The 15,422-nt window shown below is 35.7% G+C and overlaps 1 protein-coding gene across 1 annotated transcript in view; it reads left to right on the forward strand.

Annotated features, from left to right (window-relative positions):
• Window positions 1–831: 831 nt before the first annotated feature.
• Window positions 832–15,422, forward strand: part of LOC123548335 (uncharacterized) — a 36,302-nt gene continuing 21,711 nt past the window's right edge. Inside the window, exons 1-2 of the mRNA XM_053546946.1 lie at window positions 832–891; window positions 5,122–5,442. Coding sequence (XP_053402921.1) covers window positions 5,287–5,442 — 156 coding nt within the window. The 5' untranslated portion in view covers window positions 832–891; window positions 5,122–5,286. The remainder of the gene's footprint in view (window positions 892–5,121; window positions 5,443–15,422) is intronic.

The raw sequence follows: 15,422 nt of genomic DNA on the forward strand, positions 1-15,422 counted from the left end.
AATTAACACCAGCTAGTTTTTGTTGATGATGATCACCTGACCCACACTAGAAACCTGAATTTCCTCATACCCCAGTATCGAACACAGTACCATCTCAACTCTTTCTTCCCTAGAGCTATCCGCTGCTGGAATACTCTCCCAGGTCAGCTAGTCCCATCCTCAATATCTTTACAGAGAGGCTGGCAGCGGTCAATCTCTAGAGCATTATCTCCATTTTAATTTTAACTTTGCACCCTTCTTTTATCTTATTATCTTTTAACTAATGCACTTAACTATTTTATTTTAGACTAACACTGTTTCCCTGACTAGCACCTCCCAATCATAATCTTCGTTGATTGTTTGGGAGTAACCCGAAGAAGTAGTTCTATTTATGTTGAGCATTTCATTGGTGTTCCAAATAGGTGCTCTCGACTTTTCTAATACATGTAAACTTGTCTCATACATGTTACTAAAATCTTATACATACTTCTGTTAGGTATTTTCTCTTATAACTAGCAAATGCTTCCCTGTTGGAATAAGACGGAAAATGTATTTGAATTGAAAACTTTTCAGTTTTGAGTCTATATATCTGACTTTTGCGTGTTTTACTTATATAGACGATGACGATATTTTGTGTCATTCGATCGAAATAAAATGAAAAAATTGCGCGTCTATTATGAGGAAAATACCAAACTTCTTTTCATGTTTCTTTTAGCAAATTATTTATAAATTATTATTATTTTCATCTCAGTGAAAGGTAACATAAAAGTTACATATGCTTCTCCAAAATATTGAAATAAATATATTTTTAATTATATATTTGGGACTATTTATTTAGCTCATGATTATCCGGTTTAGTGCAATTAGGCTCAAATTTGTTTACAACAAGTAGAAAAAATTCACAGTTGCTATGTAAGAAATTTCCTCTTTTTTAACAACAATAACAATGCATTTTACAAAATAATTATATTTTAACTTTCTATTGATATGTATTGTTATGCTTGATTCAGTTCAATGAGTTGCCATGGTGGGATATTTTATTTTTGCACTGCAAAACATCTGAGCATTTCAACCGAAGTGTGACAGTCCTCGGACAAACAATATACCTACTTTGAACGTTACCTCTCATAATAATTTCAATACATATAAAGTAAAATAAGGCAAAACGTACAGTCGATTTTATCATTAAAGTTGTATACACCAACAATGATGCCCAAGCTCTACAGGAAGACCTCTTAAGCCTCGAAACCTGCAAGTCTGATTGATACAAGATACAAGCTAGATACAACATACATGTCATACGTCCCGGATTGTCCCGGAAATGACATACTTGTCCCGGACAGTGTTGAAATGTCCCGGAAAATTAAAAATACAGAAAACAAAAATAACCCCCCAAAAAACTAGTTTTTTTGGTCTATAAAGTGTTGAATTTTACATTAATAAAACTCAATAAACAGTCCTCAGTGTCAAATTGTTTATTCCTAATTATCCGATATCAGTTTCATGCCCTGGAGCGGGACACATGTTGATTAAGCCAGCTCCGATCAACACTCATATTGAATGCCTTTGCCGACCGATCCATGAAAATTGACCCAACCCGAAATATTTTATATCGATTTTATCTACAAGATTTATTTTATTCCTTTGAGGATTCCATTTCATTAATGATTAGATAAACGTTTAAGCTTTAAAATGATACCAAATAAGCTGGAGACCAGGTTAATTCTTCGTATGTAGTAAGCCTCCTAAGTCTGTTCACCTCGGGAACGCAACCAATTCACGTGCCGAACTATAGACGTGAATTACCCCCCTTAGAAATCTAGACGACATTTGCAGCAAATTATTCCTCGGTGAGTGAACAATGTTACTACATGTAATTTTATGATATTTATGCATGAAACAGACGAATACTAATGTCCCGGACAAAGGGTAAAAATCCTGGAAATTTGAACTCGGAATCCCGGAAATGTCCTGAAAAATTATGGCATGTATGAGATACAAGAAGATTTATTTAACATCGGATAAGTATAAAATATATAACACTAGCTTAAAGCTATTTTCCGACAAACACATGTAAATAAGCCCAACATAAGTAAAACAGCTGTAATAAAATGCATACATGTTAAAGCACATTAAAACAAATAAAGCATCTGGCTCTAAGTAGATAAGAAACAAATCACAAATTATCACATACATGTTACAGCACATTAAAACAAAATAGCACATAGGTACTAGCAAATAAAAGGAAAAAGGAAGCAATTTACCACATACAGATTGGAACACATTTAAAGCAACATAAAAAAAAGATTAGCTGACACTACACAAAAATTAATAAGAATCAGAGTCACATTTACAACAGGCATTTAAAACTACTTAAAGCAGCTGAGGAAAAACATTTGCATCACCAGCATGTAGCATTCTGTAACTAAAACTAAACAGGAAAACAAGGGTTACACACAGAACTAAAAAGTTACATTTAAAACCATTGGTATTATACAATTCATGCATTACAGATGACAAAGCAAGCAAACTACAAAAAAAAAAAAAAACAAACAAAAATCCTAAGACACACAGGGGAAGCAAATAAAGCAGAGCTAAAAACACATGGCACATTTGCATTTGGGGCCAGTCCAGGTGCGGATCAGTCTGACAAATTCCTTGTAGTTATCAGTGGTTTTGATTTCATTTGGCAGACTGTTTCACACCCTGACAGCCTCAAACCTAAATGTATTTTTGCCATACCTGACAGTCTTCACCCTAGGGACTTCTAACATATTTACATACCTGAAATTATAAGAAGAATCTTTAACATTTATTAGAGATCTTAAATTTTCTGGTGACATGTTATGAATTAATTTAAATGTTTCAGTGGCAATAGTTCTGAGCCTACATAAATAAAGTGATGTCATATTAACTTTGTTTAGTAATGTGTCATATGAGGAAGAAAAATCATCAGAAACAATCCTAAGAGCTCTATATTGAATTTTTACCATTTTTTCTGTCTTACTTTTGCTACAGAAATGCCAAATTAAGGGACAGTAATTAAAGTTGGATTTGATAAAAGTTTTGAAAATAACTAATTTAGTATCAAAATTTAAAAATTTACTTAACCTTTGCAGGAAATTTAGTTGTTTTGCTGCCTTCTGACATAAATTAGTAACTTGGCTGTCAAAATTTAAGAGGTAATCAAGATTTATTGATTCCTAAAAGTTTAACTTCATCTTCACACATGATTTCATTTTGATCAGTTTGAAAGGATTTTACTAACTTATTTGTTTTGCTTCCTACACATATAGACTGAAATTGGTCCATGCGGAAGTCAATCCAGAAAAGTGTCCTTCGCATCAGTCGCAAAAGAAACTCTGTAATCTTCCCCTTTAAGCTGCATGATATAAATTTAAAATCTGCCAAATAGCTAGGTGATTCCATCAGCAAAGATTTATCTTGGACCTTAATTGAATCAAATCAACAACATAACATCCAAAGCAAATAATTCCCTAAGATTCCTTAAAAGAAATGTCAAAAACCCCAGATAAAAGAGTCAAAGAGGTTGCATATAAAACTTATGTTAGACCAAAGTTAGAGTACTGTTCCACCATATGGCATCCGTGACAAAAATGTCTAACCCTCAAAATAGAGCAAGTCCAAAGATCAGCAGCAAGATATATTTATGTTAATGGCTACAGTTACACCAGTAATGTTTTCAAAAGGTTAAATGAACTTAATTGACAAACCCTAGAACAACGCCATAAGATCTGAGTGTAGTTACAATGTTGTATGAGATCCAACACCACTTTGTTTTTGTTGACCATAGTCACCTTATGATAATATTAGAATAAGAAAAAACTATAGTAAGTCTCTATGACAAAGGAAAGTTATGTTTTTTTAGAAAAGTAATCTCATATAAATTGCTTATCAAATTTTTATGCGCCCAGTGTCACAGGGAGACCTGGGAGTGGGAGACATGGTGTTTGAACCGTCCATCCATCTGTCAGTTGGTGATCCGCTGCCATTTCTTGTGTGCACAAGTCCCATTTTTCCATCCAGTTGAAATGAAACTTTGAATACGTCATCAGCATGTCAGTTATTGACTTCATTAAAAAGGGAGGAATGCCAATGTTGATGTTGATATCACTTCCAGTATGGAAAAATTGTGATAACCAAGAATAATTAAGACTCTCAATATATGTGCCTTGTTGCCATTTGAAACCATGTACAGTTGGGTATCTTCAGTAATTCTAGAGGTGAGGGCAGTTCATACATGACAAGGTTATTGATACTACTTAGACTCTCATTTCAGTCCCAATCTGCTTAAAGTACCTACAAATACCATATATTGATGTGTAGGTCTGTCCGTTCATCAGGTCCATTCCATATCTTATATACATGTAATTGCTGGGAAGATTTTCATGAAACTAGCATGAAGTGTTAATCTTATCATGTTAACTTGACAAGTGCACAAACCAGGTCACTAGGTTTGAGGTCATTGTCACACTTCAAGGTCAAAAGTCAAATAGTTTAAATTTCTGTTGGGTCTACATGTAAATTGAAATTTTCATAAAACTAACCACATTTTTTAACCTCACCAAGATTACGTGCAGAATACATAACCCATGTCACAGCATCAAGGGTCAAGGTCATACTTGAAAGTCAAAGGTCAAATAACTTAACTTTATGTTCCCTTATATTTTTGTCATGATAACACAAGACTGGAAAAGATTTTTGATTTATTATAACAGAAGACTGTTTGAGCCTACAACGGTCAAAGATCATACGTACTGTTGGGATTAGTAGGTAAAAGGTCAAGGTCATATTAACATCAAGGCTAAAAGCTATATCTGATCAATAACTGTAAAAGAATATTTTGACCTACAACTGTAAAATTTCAATGACGTGTGATCTGTGACTGTGATTGGTAGATTAGACTCAAAGTCAATGTCACAATGAATCGTAGCTTTGTAGTATATTTCGATCACCCACATTCACATTAATTTAATTAAATGTGTTTTTTCTCCCCACAGCATCTGAAGCAAAGAAAGAAAATACTTCCATTTACTTCAATCTGTAGTTTGTACACATGAGCTTTGCAATTTTTTGTATAAATTTTACTTGTACACATCGTATATTATTTTTTAATTTCAGACATATATACAGAGTTGTGATAAATATTGCCAAGACAGGCTATTGCCTGTTGGGTTAAAAGTGCAGACTTCCGAAAATTTCGGAATCAACTGTCTGCCAGTCCAACATTCTACCAGCTCAACTGTAAACCAGTCACTTTGGTAGCCAACCTGTGTAAACTTCAAGATGCAGAACTGCTACAACACAGGGGAACGAATTCCCCGTGAGAAGAGGGTTGAGGTGGATGATCGATTAGCAAATAAACATATACAGACATTACAGTTTGTTCAAGAGGTTGTCAATGAAAACAAAGTTCTAAAGAAGAGAATTGAAGAGCTAGAGGTAAAATATATTTTTGAATTCACTTTAAATGTTTTCTAATAGTCTAGATAGTGTTAAAATACTGTGAAATTAATTTCCGATTTTCATGTCAGTGCCTCAATCTGAGTCTGCTTTGCTTGGAATTATGTCTTCCCCATAGGTTTTGGAGACATATTGTTTTTGCCTTCACCGTCTGTCTGTCCATCCGTCCACATTAAGCTTTCACAGGTCAAACTGCTGGCCGGATTTCAACGAAACTTCACAGGAGTGATCAGTACCAAGCCTAGTTTTGCATATCCCCGGCACATTCCGCTTTGCTGCACAAATTGGCCACAAGAGCTTAAAATAGAAAAGTCTTGTCCGGCTTTCACAAGTCAAATTGCTGGCCAGATTTCGACGAAACTTCACAGGAGTGATCAGTACCAAGCATGCAGTTGTGCATGCAGCTGACATGTTCCGCTTTGCTGCACAAAATGGCCTCCAGAGCTAAAGATAGAAAAATCTTGTCCGGCTTTCACAGGTCAAACTGCTGGCTGGATTTCGACAAAACTTCACAGGGGTGATCAGTACCAACCCTAGTTACAAGTGCATATCGCTGGCATGTTCTACTTCACTGCACAAAATGGCCTCCAGAGCTAAAAATAGAAAAATCTTGTCTGGCTTTCACAGGTCAAACTGCTGGACAGATTTTGACAAAACTTCACAGGAGTGATCAATACCAAGCCTAGTTGTGCATATGGCCGACACGTTCCACTTAGCTTTACAAAATGGTTGCCAGAGCTAAAGGTAGAAAAATCTTGTCTGGCTCTCACAGGTCAAACTGTTGGCTGGATTTCGACAAAACCTCACAGGAGTGATCAGTACCAACCCCAGTTGTGCATATCGCTGGCACGTTCCACTCCACTGCACAAAATGGCCGCCAGAGCTAATAATAGAAAAATCTTGTCTGGCTTCCACAGGTCAAACTGCTCTTCCATAATACATAGGGGGAGACATATGTTTTTGTGACAAAAACACCTTCTGGTTTAAATTTGATTTCCTTCACTTCCTTCACTTTTTTGTTGTGTTCAGAGGGCAAATAATAGGATGATGTTACAATATATTTACTTATTTATATGTATGATAAAATTTCACTTCCTGCAGACCATCTTGACACTGTGGTATGTTGATGGACTTCCGGTAATATCATTGTTACATATTTTTATTGGTTTTGGTAAATTTCTTTACATATTTAGTTAACCTGAACTTCATTCAGGTTGAGCTCTTAATATAGGTGGATGGTCCATTGGCCATTTTCCTGTGTTCTGCATCAACATTGGTCCTTAAACATCATTTCCTCTGAAACTATTGGTTAGAATTACACCAGATTTGGTATGTAGCATCCTGGCATGGACTTCTCACAGTTTTGTTCAAATGATTTTTCTTGGTCTCTTTCAGAAGCAGTCAGAGCTAAAAATAGAAAAAATTCTTTAACCTTTAGCATGCTAGATAAATTGTCGTCTGCTGGAAATTTCGTCTGCTAAAATTGTAAAGTTCATTCAATTTGCTCCAAAATTGGAAGAAATATTGTCAGAGTAGCAAACAGCTTGGAACCTGATCAGACGCCGATTTAATCGGCGTCTGATCTGGTTCCAAGCTGTTTGCAAAGGCTGTTAATTCGCCTGCAGCAGGCTAAGGGTTAAAGAACTACCAATGTGCAACTTTAATGATCTTCTTCATATATGTTCTGTAGTTATTGTATGGACCTCTCATATTAATTTTGTTGAAATTGTTCATCTTTGCCTAATTTAGAGGCCAACATAGTTTAAAATAGAAAAAATTTAAATACAATTTTTCATGAATTGCTAGATGGATCTCTCAAATTGTTCAAATGGTTCCACTTGGCCCCTTGTAGGGGCTACCAGAGCTAAAAATAGAACCACTTTTTCTCATGAACAACGCTGTCGATCTTCACCAAACTTGGTATGTACCATCCTCATATAGACCTCTCTCAAGGTTTTTCAGATATATCTGTTTAGACCTTTTTAGGGGACACAAGTCTTAAAATAGAAAAGGTTTGAAACAGCTTCTCATAAACTGCCTGATAGATCTTCATTAAACTTTGTCTGTATTATCCTTGTTTGGATCTTTGTGAAATGTGTTCAAGTAGTTCCACATAGCCCCTTTTAAGGGCTTAAGAGCTAGAAATAGGAAAAAAAATGTTAAACAGTTTCTCATGAACTGTTTGACTGATTATCACTAAATTAGGCCTGTAGCATCCTCTCATTTTTAGCTCGACTTTTTGAAGAAAAAGTAGACCTTTTGCACTCGCCCCGGCGTGGCGTCGCCATTGGTTAAAGTTTTTGATAAAGTCAAATATCGTTACTATCAAAGCTATTGACTTGAAACTTAATATAGTTATTTACTATCAAAGTCTACACCAGGAGAAACAATCCCCATAACTCTGATTTGAATTTTGACAGAATTATGCCCCTTTTTAACTTAGAATCTTGGTTAAAGTTTTTGATAAAGTCAAATATCTCTGTTACTATCAAAGCTATAGGAGAGATCGTGTTTGTATACAAATTCTATTTTTAGAACTGATAAGACAGTGATCAGGTGGGCAGAAGCCGACCGTCCATGTTTTTTGTAAACAGTGATATTTTTCTAACGGTCTAAACTTTCTTAAAACACAAATTACATAAATAATTTTTTGATCAATGGAAAGGTTATAAAACAAGCAATTTATTGATTACTTTTAATTGTTATTTTGAAATAAAATGGATTAATTATGAACGTTTAACTTACACTGTTTTTCTAAAGGTTGTGAAAATCACTACGCCGCTTTTAAAATTATATGTCATTTAAAACGGTTATTCATTGAAAAAAGATATTTGGATACAAAAATATGAAGATTGTTAGTATTTCAAATCTTTTTGAATTTTGAAAATCCATTAATGAGCAAAAAAGTTATTAAAAATTAAAAATTCTGATTCAATACGCAAACTGTGTTAAAATCATTTGTTTTGCAAACCACCAGATAAACAGATGTTAACGCGTGACGTCACGGCGATCTCTCCTATTGACTTGAAACTTAAAATACTTATTTACCGTGAAAATCTACACCAGAAGAAACAATCCCCATAACTCTGATTTGAATTTTGACAGAATTATGCCCCTTTTTAACTTAGAATTTTTTGTTAAAAGTCAAATATCTCTGTTACTGTTAAAGCTTTTGACTTGAAACTCAAAATAGTTATTTTCTATCAAAGTCTACACCAGGAGACACAGTTCCCATAACTCTGATTTGAATTTTGACAGAGTTATGTCCTTTTTTTACTGGCAAAGCTCTAATTCAGAGTCAAGCACTGAGAAAAGTCGAGCGTGCTGTCTTACGGACAGCTCTTGTTTAAGGTGTTCTGCTTTAATATAGCCCCTTTTGGGGCTGCCAGAGCTAAAAATAGAAAAATGACTTAAAACAACATCCTACCTAGAACTGCTTGATAGATTTTCTCCAAACTTGACCCGTTGGCCCGTCTCTCAGGTTTGTTCAATGATAATGCGTTTTAGGGCCATCACTGCAAAAGATTTAAAAAAAAACACCTTAAATGACTTTATGTTCAACAAACTTGGTCAGAAGTGAAGTCCTCTTCAAGTGAGCGACATAAACCTCTTGTCAGCATTTTTATCTTTAACTGGACTTGTGTGGTAGGATTCATTTTCAGTTACCTGTAGACTACTAGTATATCTGGAAAAATCCATGAAATATAGAGTCATAACTAAACATATTCTTTTTCTCCATAAACAACAAATGAAACACTGACTACGGGGATTGGGAAGTAGCATCTTGTTCCCTTAATAAATTGATGATCTTTGTAAAATTATGCTTTGTTTTGAATTATACCTGCCTGAGGAGAGAAGGCTAGCATTCTAACATTACTAATGAACCAACCATAACAGTAACACCCATTAGTTTAAAAAATAATTAATTTGCGAAATGTACGTAAGATACATGTGCATAACAACCAATCAATCATAGTATTAAAGAAACACCTTTACTGGCTTCAAAGTCATATATTTAAAGTAAAGCTAAAGATTACAGTACAAGAGAAATATGGGTGAGACAAATGTTCTAAATGAAGATTAGACTAAAGATATACTGGGCCACAGTGGCTGAGTGGTTAATGTTGCTGACTTGGTATCACTTACCTCTGACTGCTGTGGGTTTGAAACCTAGCTGTGCAGGTAGAATTCTTCCATGTAAAAAAAGCCATCCAGCTAGATTGTAGAAGGTCGATGGTTCTATCCAAGTGCCCACCAGTGCCTGAAATAATGTTTGGATAGCGCCTTGGGTCTTCCTTCACCATGGCAAGCTGTAAACTTGTCATATGACTTTTGACTATGCAGGTATGATGTTAATCACAACAGCAACAACAAACATTACATACTATTTGCAGATGCCGTCATGAAGTTTTACTTTTTTCCTCATGATCATGATTGTGACCTACTAAAATTGACATCTAGAGACACAAGCCATTAGTATATCTCAATACTGTTATGTACTTTCAGGCGAGATCTTTTTCATGTTATGTACTTTCAGGCGAGATCTTTTTCAGTGTTTTTGGGCTGTTTTGGGAGCCAAAGTTTAGTCCCATTCTAGTCAGTCTAAAAAGTATGTTTTACCCCATTTTTGACAAAAATTCCCATAAATTAAAATGCTGTTTCTTTTTAGCTCACCTGTCACATAGTGACAAGGTGAGCTTTTGTGATTACCCTTTGTCAGTCGTCCGTCGTGTGTGCGTCCGTGCGTCTGTCCGTCAACAATTTCTTGTCTGCACGATAGTGGTTTCATTTATGATTTTATTTTAACAAAACTTACACACAACATGTATCACTATGAGATCTCGGTTCCTTTCTTGAACTGGCCAGATCCCATTATGGGTTCCAGAGTTATGGCCCCTGAAAGGGCCAAAATCAGCTATTTTGACCTTGTCTGCACAATAGCAGCTTTATTTATGATTTGATTTTTACCAAACTGGCACACAACTTGTATCACCATAAGATCTTGGTTCCTTTCTTGAACTGGCCTGATTCCTTTATGGGTTCCAGAGTTATGGCCCCTGAAAGGACCAGAATTAGCTATTTTGCCATTGTCTGCACAATAGCAGCTTCATTTATGATTTGAATTCAATCAAACTTGCACAAAACTTGTGTTGCCATAAGATCTCAGTTCCTTTGTTGAACCGGCTAGATCCCCTAATGGGTTCCAGAGTTATGGCCCCTGAAAGGGCCAAAATTAGCTATTTTGACCTTGTCTGCACAATAGCAACTTCATTTATAATTTGATTTTAACAAAACTTGCACACAACTTGTATCACCACAAGATCTTGGTTCCTTTCTTAAACTGGACAGATTCCATCATGGGTTCCAGAGTTATGGCCCCTTAAATGTCCAAAATTGGCTATTTTGGCTTTTGCAGCCATATAGAGACTTCATTTATGGTTTTATTTGATACAAACTTCCAAAATATCTTCAACAACAATAAATCTTGGATTCCATGACAAATCAGATCTATTCGTAGTTTCCAGAGTTATTTTATATCTGATTACCTCCCCTGATTGTAGTCAAAATGGATTTATATCAGTAAGTACTTACAGGACTTACTTGAAACTTCATTATTGTCATTAGTTGGACCGAGCCAATCAGGGTAGATAACTATGGACTGATTTTATGTCAAATTACCTCCCTTTATTTTTGAAATTAAAATGGGTATATCTCCGTAACTAATGAAGATACTGATCTGAAATTTTTGGTTAAATTTCTTTCCTTTGTTGTTCCTGTCCTTTGGACTTAGATATTTTTTCTGAGGACCTTCTTGTCCTCAAGTGCAATGATAACAGATGAGCGATATAGGGCCATCATGGCCCTCTTGTCTTACATATATTTCTGCCAAAACTAGTAGTAGATTACCATAAAAAAAGTGTGCTTTTAAGTTATTTTCTTTTGTAGTGTAACATATTGATAAAAAATTTGTTTTTATTACAACACAATTTTTCCCCAGATTTAGCTGTTAACTACTTAAAGGCCCTGCCACCATTCTCCCAAAAATGGGGAAAAACCACCACTTTTGTATTTGAGATATCTCATAGGCAATATATCGAATCAATTAATGTTATTTTAATTCTTTATTACTCGTAAGCATCTGCCCGATGAGTATTTATGCTTCCGACATACATTATATTACACACAAATATAACTGAATTTATCTTAGACAGTGTGCATATCTTAATGAGAAAAACTTCATATCATATTTATATAATGGCTTCAGAAGCATGCATAAGAAATTATGAAAATCCAAGCTGGAATGTCATACAAAGGTGTTAATTACCTCACTAACGAAACTATTTACCATATAAATGCCCCGGGGGATGCTGGGCTTTTATTAAGGTCCCCCATAATTGTTTTTTTTTTTAATTTGTTTAATATGATAAATGCATTTAAACTATTGTAGTACTACCGTAGTGCTGGTATTCACTTACTGTTTAAATGAACTTAGAAAAAAAATCCTGAATTTTGAAAAATAATGGTTGTGGCATTTCTTTGGAAAGATACAGTACAATGATCGAGTCTTACCATAAACCGGATGAATAGTTTTGTGGCGGAATGTAAGTTTCAGCTGTTTAATTGTTATACCTTAATTGGTGTTTCATTTTGTTAATCCCCCGCCACAAATTGTGGGGGGTTATAGGAATGGTCTCCGTCCTTCCATCCTTCCGTCTGTCCGTAACACTTTCGTGTCCGCTCCATATCTCCTAAACCCCTTGAAGGATTTTCATGAAACTTGGGTCAAATGATCACCTCATCAAGACAATGTGCAGAACCCATGAGTCAGCCTTGTCGGCTCAAGGTCAAGGTCACAACTCAAGGTCAAAGGTTTGAGCCTTCCATTTTGTGTCAGCTCTATATCTCCTAAACCCCTTGAAGGAATTTTATAAAACTTGGGTCAAATGATTACCTCATCAAGATGATATGCAGAACCTATAAGTCAGCCTTGTCGACTCAAGGTCAAGGTCACAACTCAAGGTCAAATGTTTGATCCTTCCATTTTGTGTCCGCTCTATATCTCCTAAACCCCTTGAAGGAATTTTATAAAACTTGGGTCAAATGATCACCTCATCAAGACGATGTGCAGAATTCATGAGTCAGCCTTGTCAGCTCTAGGTCAAGGTCACAAAAGTTTGAGCCTTCCATTTTGTGTCTGCTCTATATCTCCTAAACCCCTTGAAGGAATTTTATAAAACTTGGGTCACATGATCACCTCATCAAGACGATGTGCAGAACCCATGAGTCAGCCTTGTTGGCTCAAGGTCAAGGTCACAATTTAAGGTCAAATGTTTGAGCCTTCCATTTTGTGTCCGCTCTATATCTCCTAAACCCCTTGAAGGAATTTTATAAAACTTGGGTCAAATGATCACCTCATCAAGACAATGAGCAGAACCCATGAGTCAGCAATGCCAGCTCAAGGTCAAGGTCACAACTTAGGGTGTAAGTTTTGAGCCTTCCATTTTGTGTCTGCTCTTGGGGTGAAAGGTTTGAGCCTTCCATTTTGTGTCTGCTCTGTATGTCCTAATTTCCTGGAAGGATTCATATGAAACTTGGGTCAAATGATCACCTCATCAAGGCAATGTGCAGAACTCATGATTCAGCCATGCCGGCTCAAGGTCAAGGTCACAACTCAAGGTCAAAGGTTTTAGCCTTCCATTTCGTGTCCGCTCTATCTCCTACACCCCTTAAAGGATTTTTATCAAACTTTGGTCAAATGATAACCTCATCAAGTTGATGTGCAGAACTTACGAGTCAGCCATGCCAGTTCAAGGTCAAGGTCACAGCTTGGGGTGAAAGGTTTGAGCCTTCCATTTTGTGTCCGCTCTATATCTCCTACACCCCTTGAAGGATTTTCATCAAACTTTGGTCAAATGATCACCTCATCAAAGTGATGTGCAGAACTTATGAGTCAGCTATGCCGGTTCAAGGTCAAGGTCACAACTTAGGGTGAAAGGTTTGAGCCTTCTATTGTGTTTCTGCTCTGTATGTCCTAATTCTCTTGAAGGATTCATATGAAACTTGGGTCAAATGATCACCTCATCAATGCGATATGCAGAACTTATAAATCAGCCATGATGGCTCAAGGTCAAGGTCACAACTCAAGGTCAAAGGTTTGAGCCTTCCATTTTGTGTCCGCTCTATATCTCCTAAACCCCTTGAAGGAATTTTATAAAACTTGGGTCAAATGATCACCTTATCAAAATGATGTGCAGAACTTATGAGTCAGCCATGCCGGCTCAAGGTCAAGGTCACAACTTAGGGTCAAAGGTTTGAGCCTTCCATTTTATGTCCACTCTGTATCTCCTAAACCCCTTGAAGGATTTTCATCAAACTTGGGTCAAATGATCACCTCATCAAGAACTCATGAGTCAGCCATGTCAACTCAAGGTCAAGGTCACAACTCAAGGTCAAAGGTTTGATCTCTGTATCTCCTAAACCCCTGAAGGATTTTCATGAAACTTGGGTCAAATGATCACCTTATCAAGACATTGTGCAGAATTCATGAGTCAGCCATGTGAGTTCAAGGTCAGTGTCACAGCTTAAGGTCAAAGGTTTACCCTTTCACTATCCATAGCAGTGGCGGGGGATTTAGCTGTCTTTCAGACTGCCTTGTTCATGTTTGTATAGTTCTTATTTTAATATATTTTTGTAATTTTTTTTTTTATTTATTCTTTATTGATGTCATGCATTTATACAAACAGTCACATTTATACAGATAAGATTTCAAGACCTTTCTAAGATAGAATAATAGGAAACTGCCATAATAACAAGAGTTGTCACTTGTCTATTTCAATGCTGGATAGTGAAATTGGTGAGAAAGTTGGGGTATATAATGTCCCCCACCTTCATTCAGGTCCCAGATAAAACTGTCACACACATCTACACACCATGGACCTTGTCATTATGATGCAATGAATGTTTTAAGACTGAATCAGGGATGCTCAGTATTAACAGATGTAGTGAAAGTACATCAGAATGTTAGCTTAAAGAAACTTGAAATATAAAAGGAAATAATTCTTGGAATGAAGAGTTATGACTCTTTTGTCACATGAGTGATAATGTGAAACAATTATTTAAAGATGTAATAACAGATAGAGAAGAAATTGCACCAGAAGTTTTACCAGAAAGTGTAAAAGGGGCATAATTCATCTTTATCTCCACAAAATTTGAGGGGTGACAGGGGATATATTTGTTTTGATGAGCTCATCTGTCTGTCCTTCTGTCTGTCTTACAATGAATCAAAGGTCACACCTATAGGCAGTTTGCTTCATATCTTTCTATTCTCTTAAAAGATTTTCAAATAAATGATTACATGTAGATTTCAACTCATACACCCCTCCATTGAAGTTGTGTGGAAATGAGCAATCCCTTGTTTGTAACACTCTTTATGAAACATTCAGAAATGAACTAAATCAGTTAGTTCTATATCAAGTTAGCAAATGGCCACACACATGATAAGATGCACAAACAGTAAACTGAAAAAAGTAATTCTCTGGAAAACCAATGTGGTATTTGATTCTGTAATCACATAAAAAGTTACATAAACTGTTCTGTATCTTCTGTACATCAAGATAGTTATATTGCTGAAAAGTCAGGATTTCATGTAGTCGCCTTACTAAAAGGAAATATTTATATGTCTGACGTGTAACTTTACAACTTATCAAAATATGTATGCTAAGGAGATATATTGCAAAATTTTAACATAACACGACATGATATGACTTTAAGGAAGGGCTTAATGTAATGTTGTTAGAACTTGTTGCCCAACCCATTTGCTTTTGTATTTTTGTAATTCTATGTATCTACTTGCATGTATATATGAGCAATATAATATGGTTAAATCAAATATGACTTTAATAGGGAAAATGTCTCTGTATTACAATATGATAATATATATGTAACAGGAACTATTTTCT

The sequence above is a fragment of the Mercenaria mercenaria genome, chromosome 6, assembly GCF_021730395.1.
Source record: "Mercenaria mercenaria strain notata chromosome 6, MADL_Memer_1, whole genome shotgun sequence".
Classification (NCBI taxonomy): Eukaryota; Metazoa; Mollusca; class Bivalvia; order Venerida; family Veneridae; genus Mercenaria; species Mercenaria mercenaria.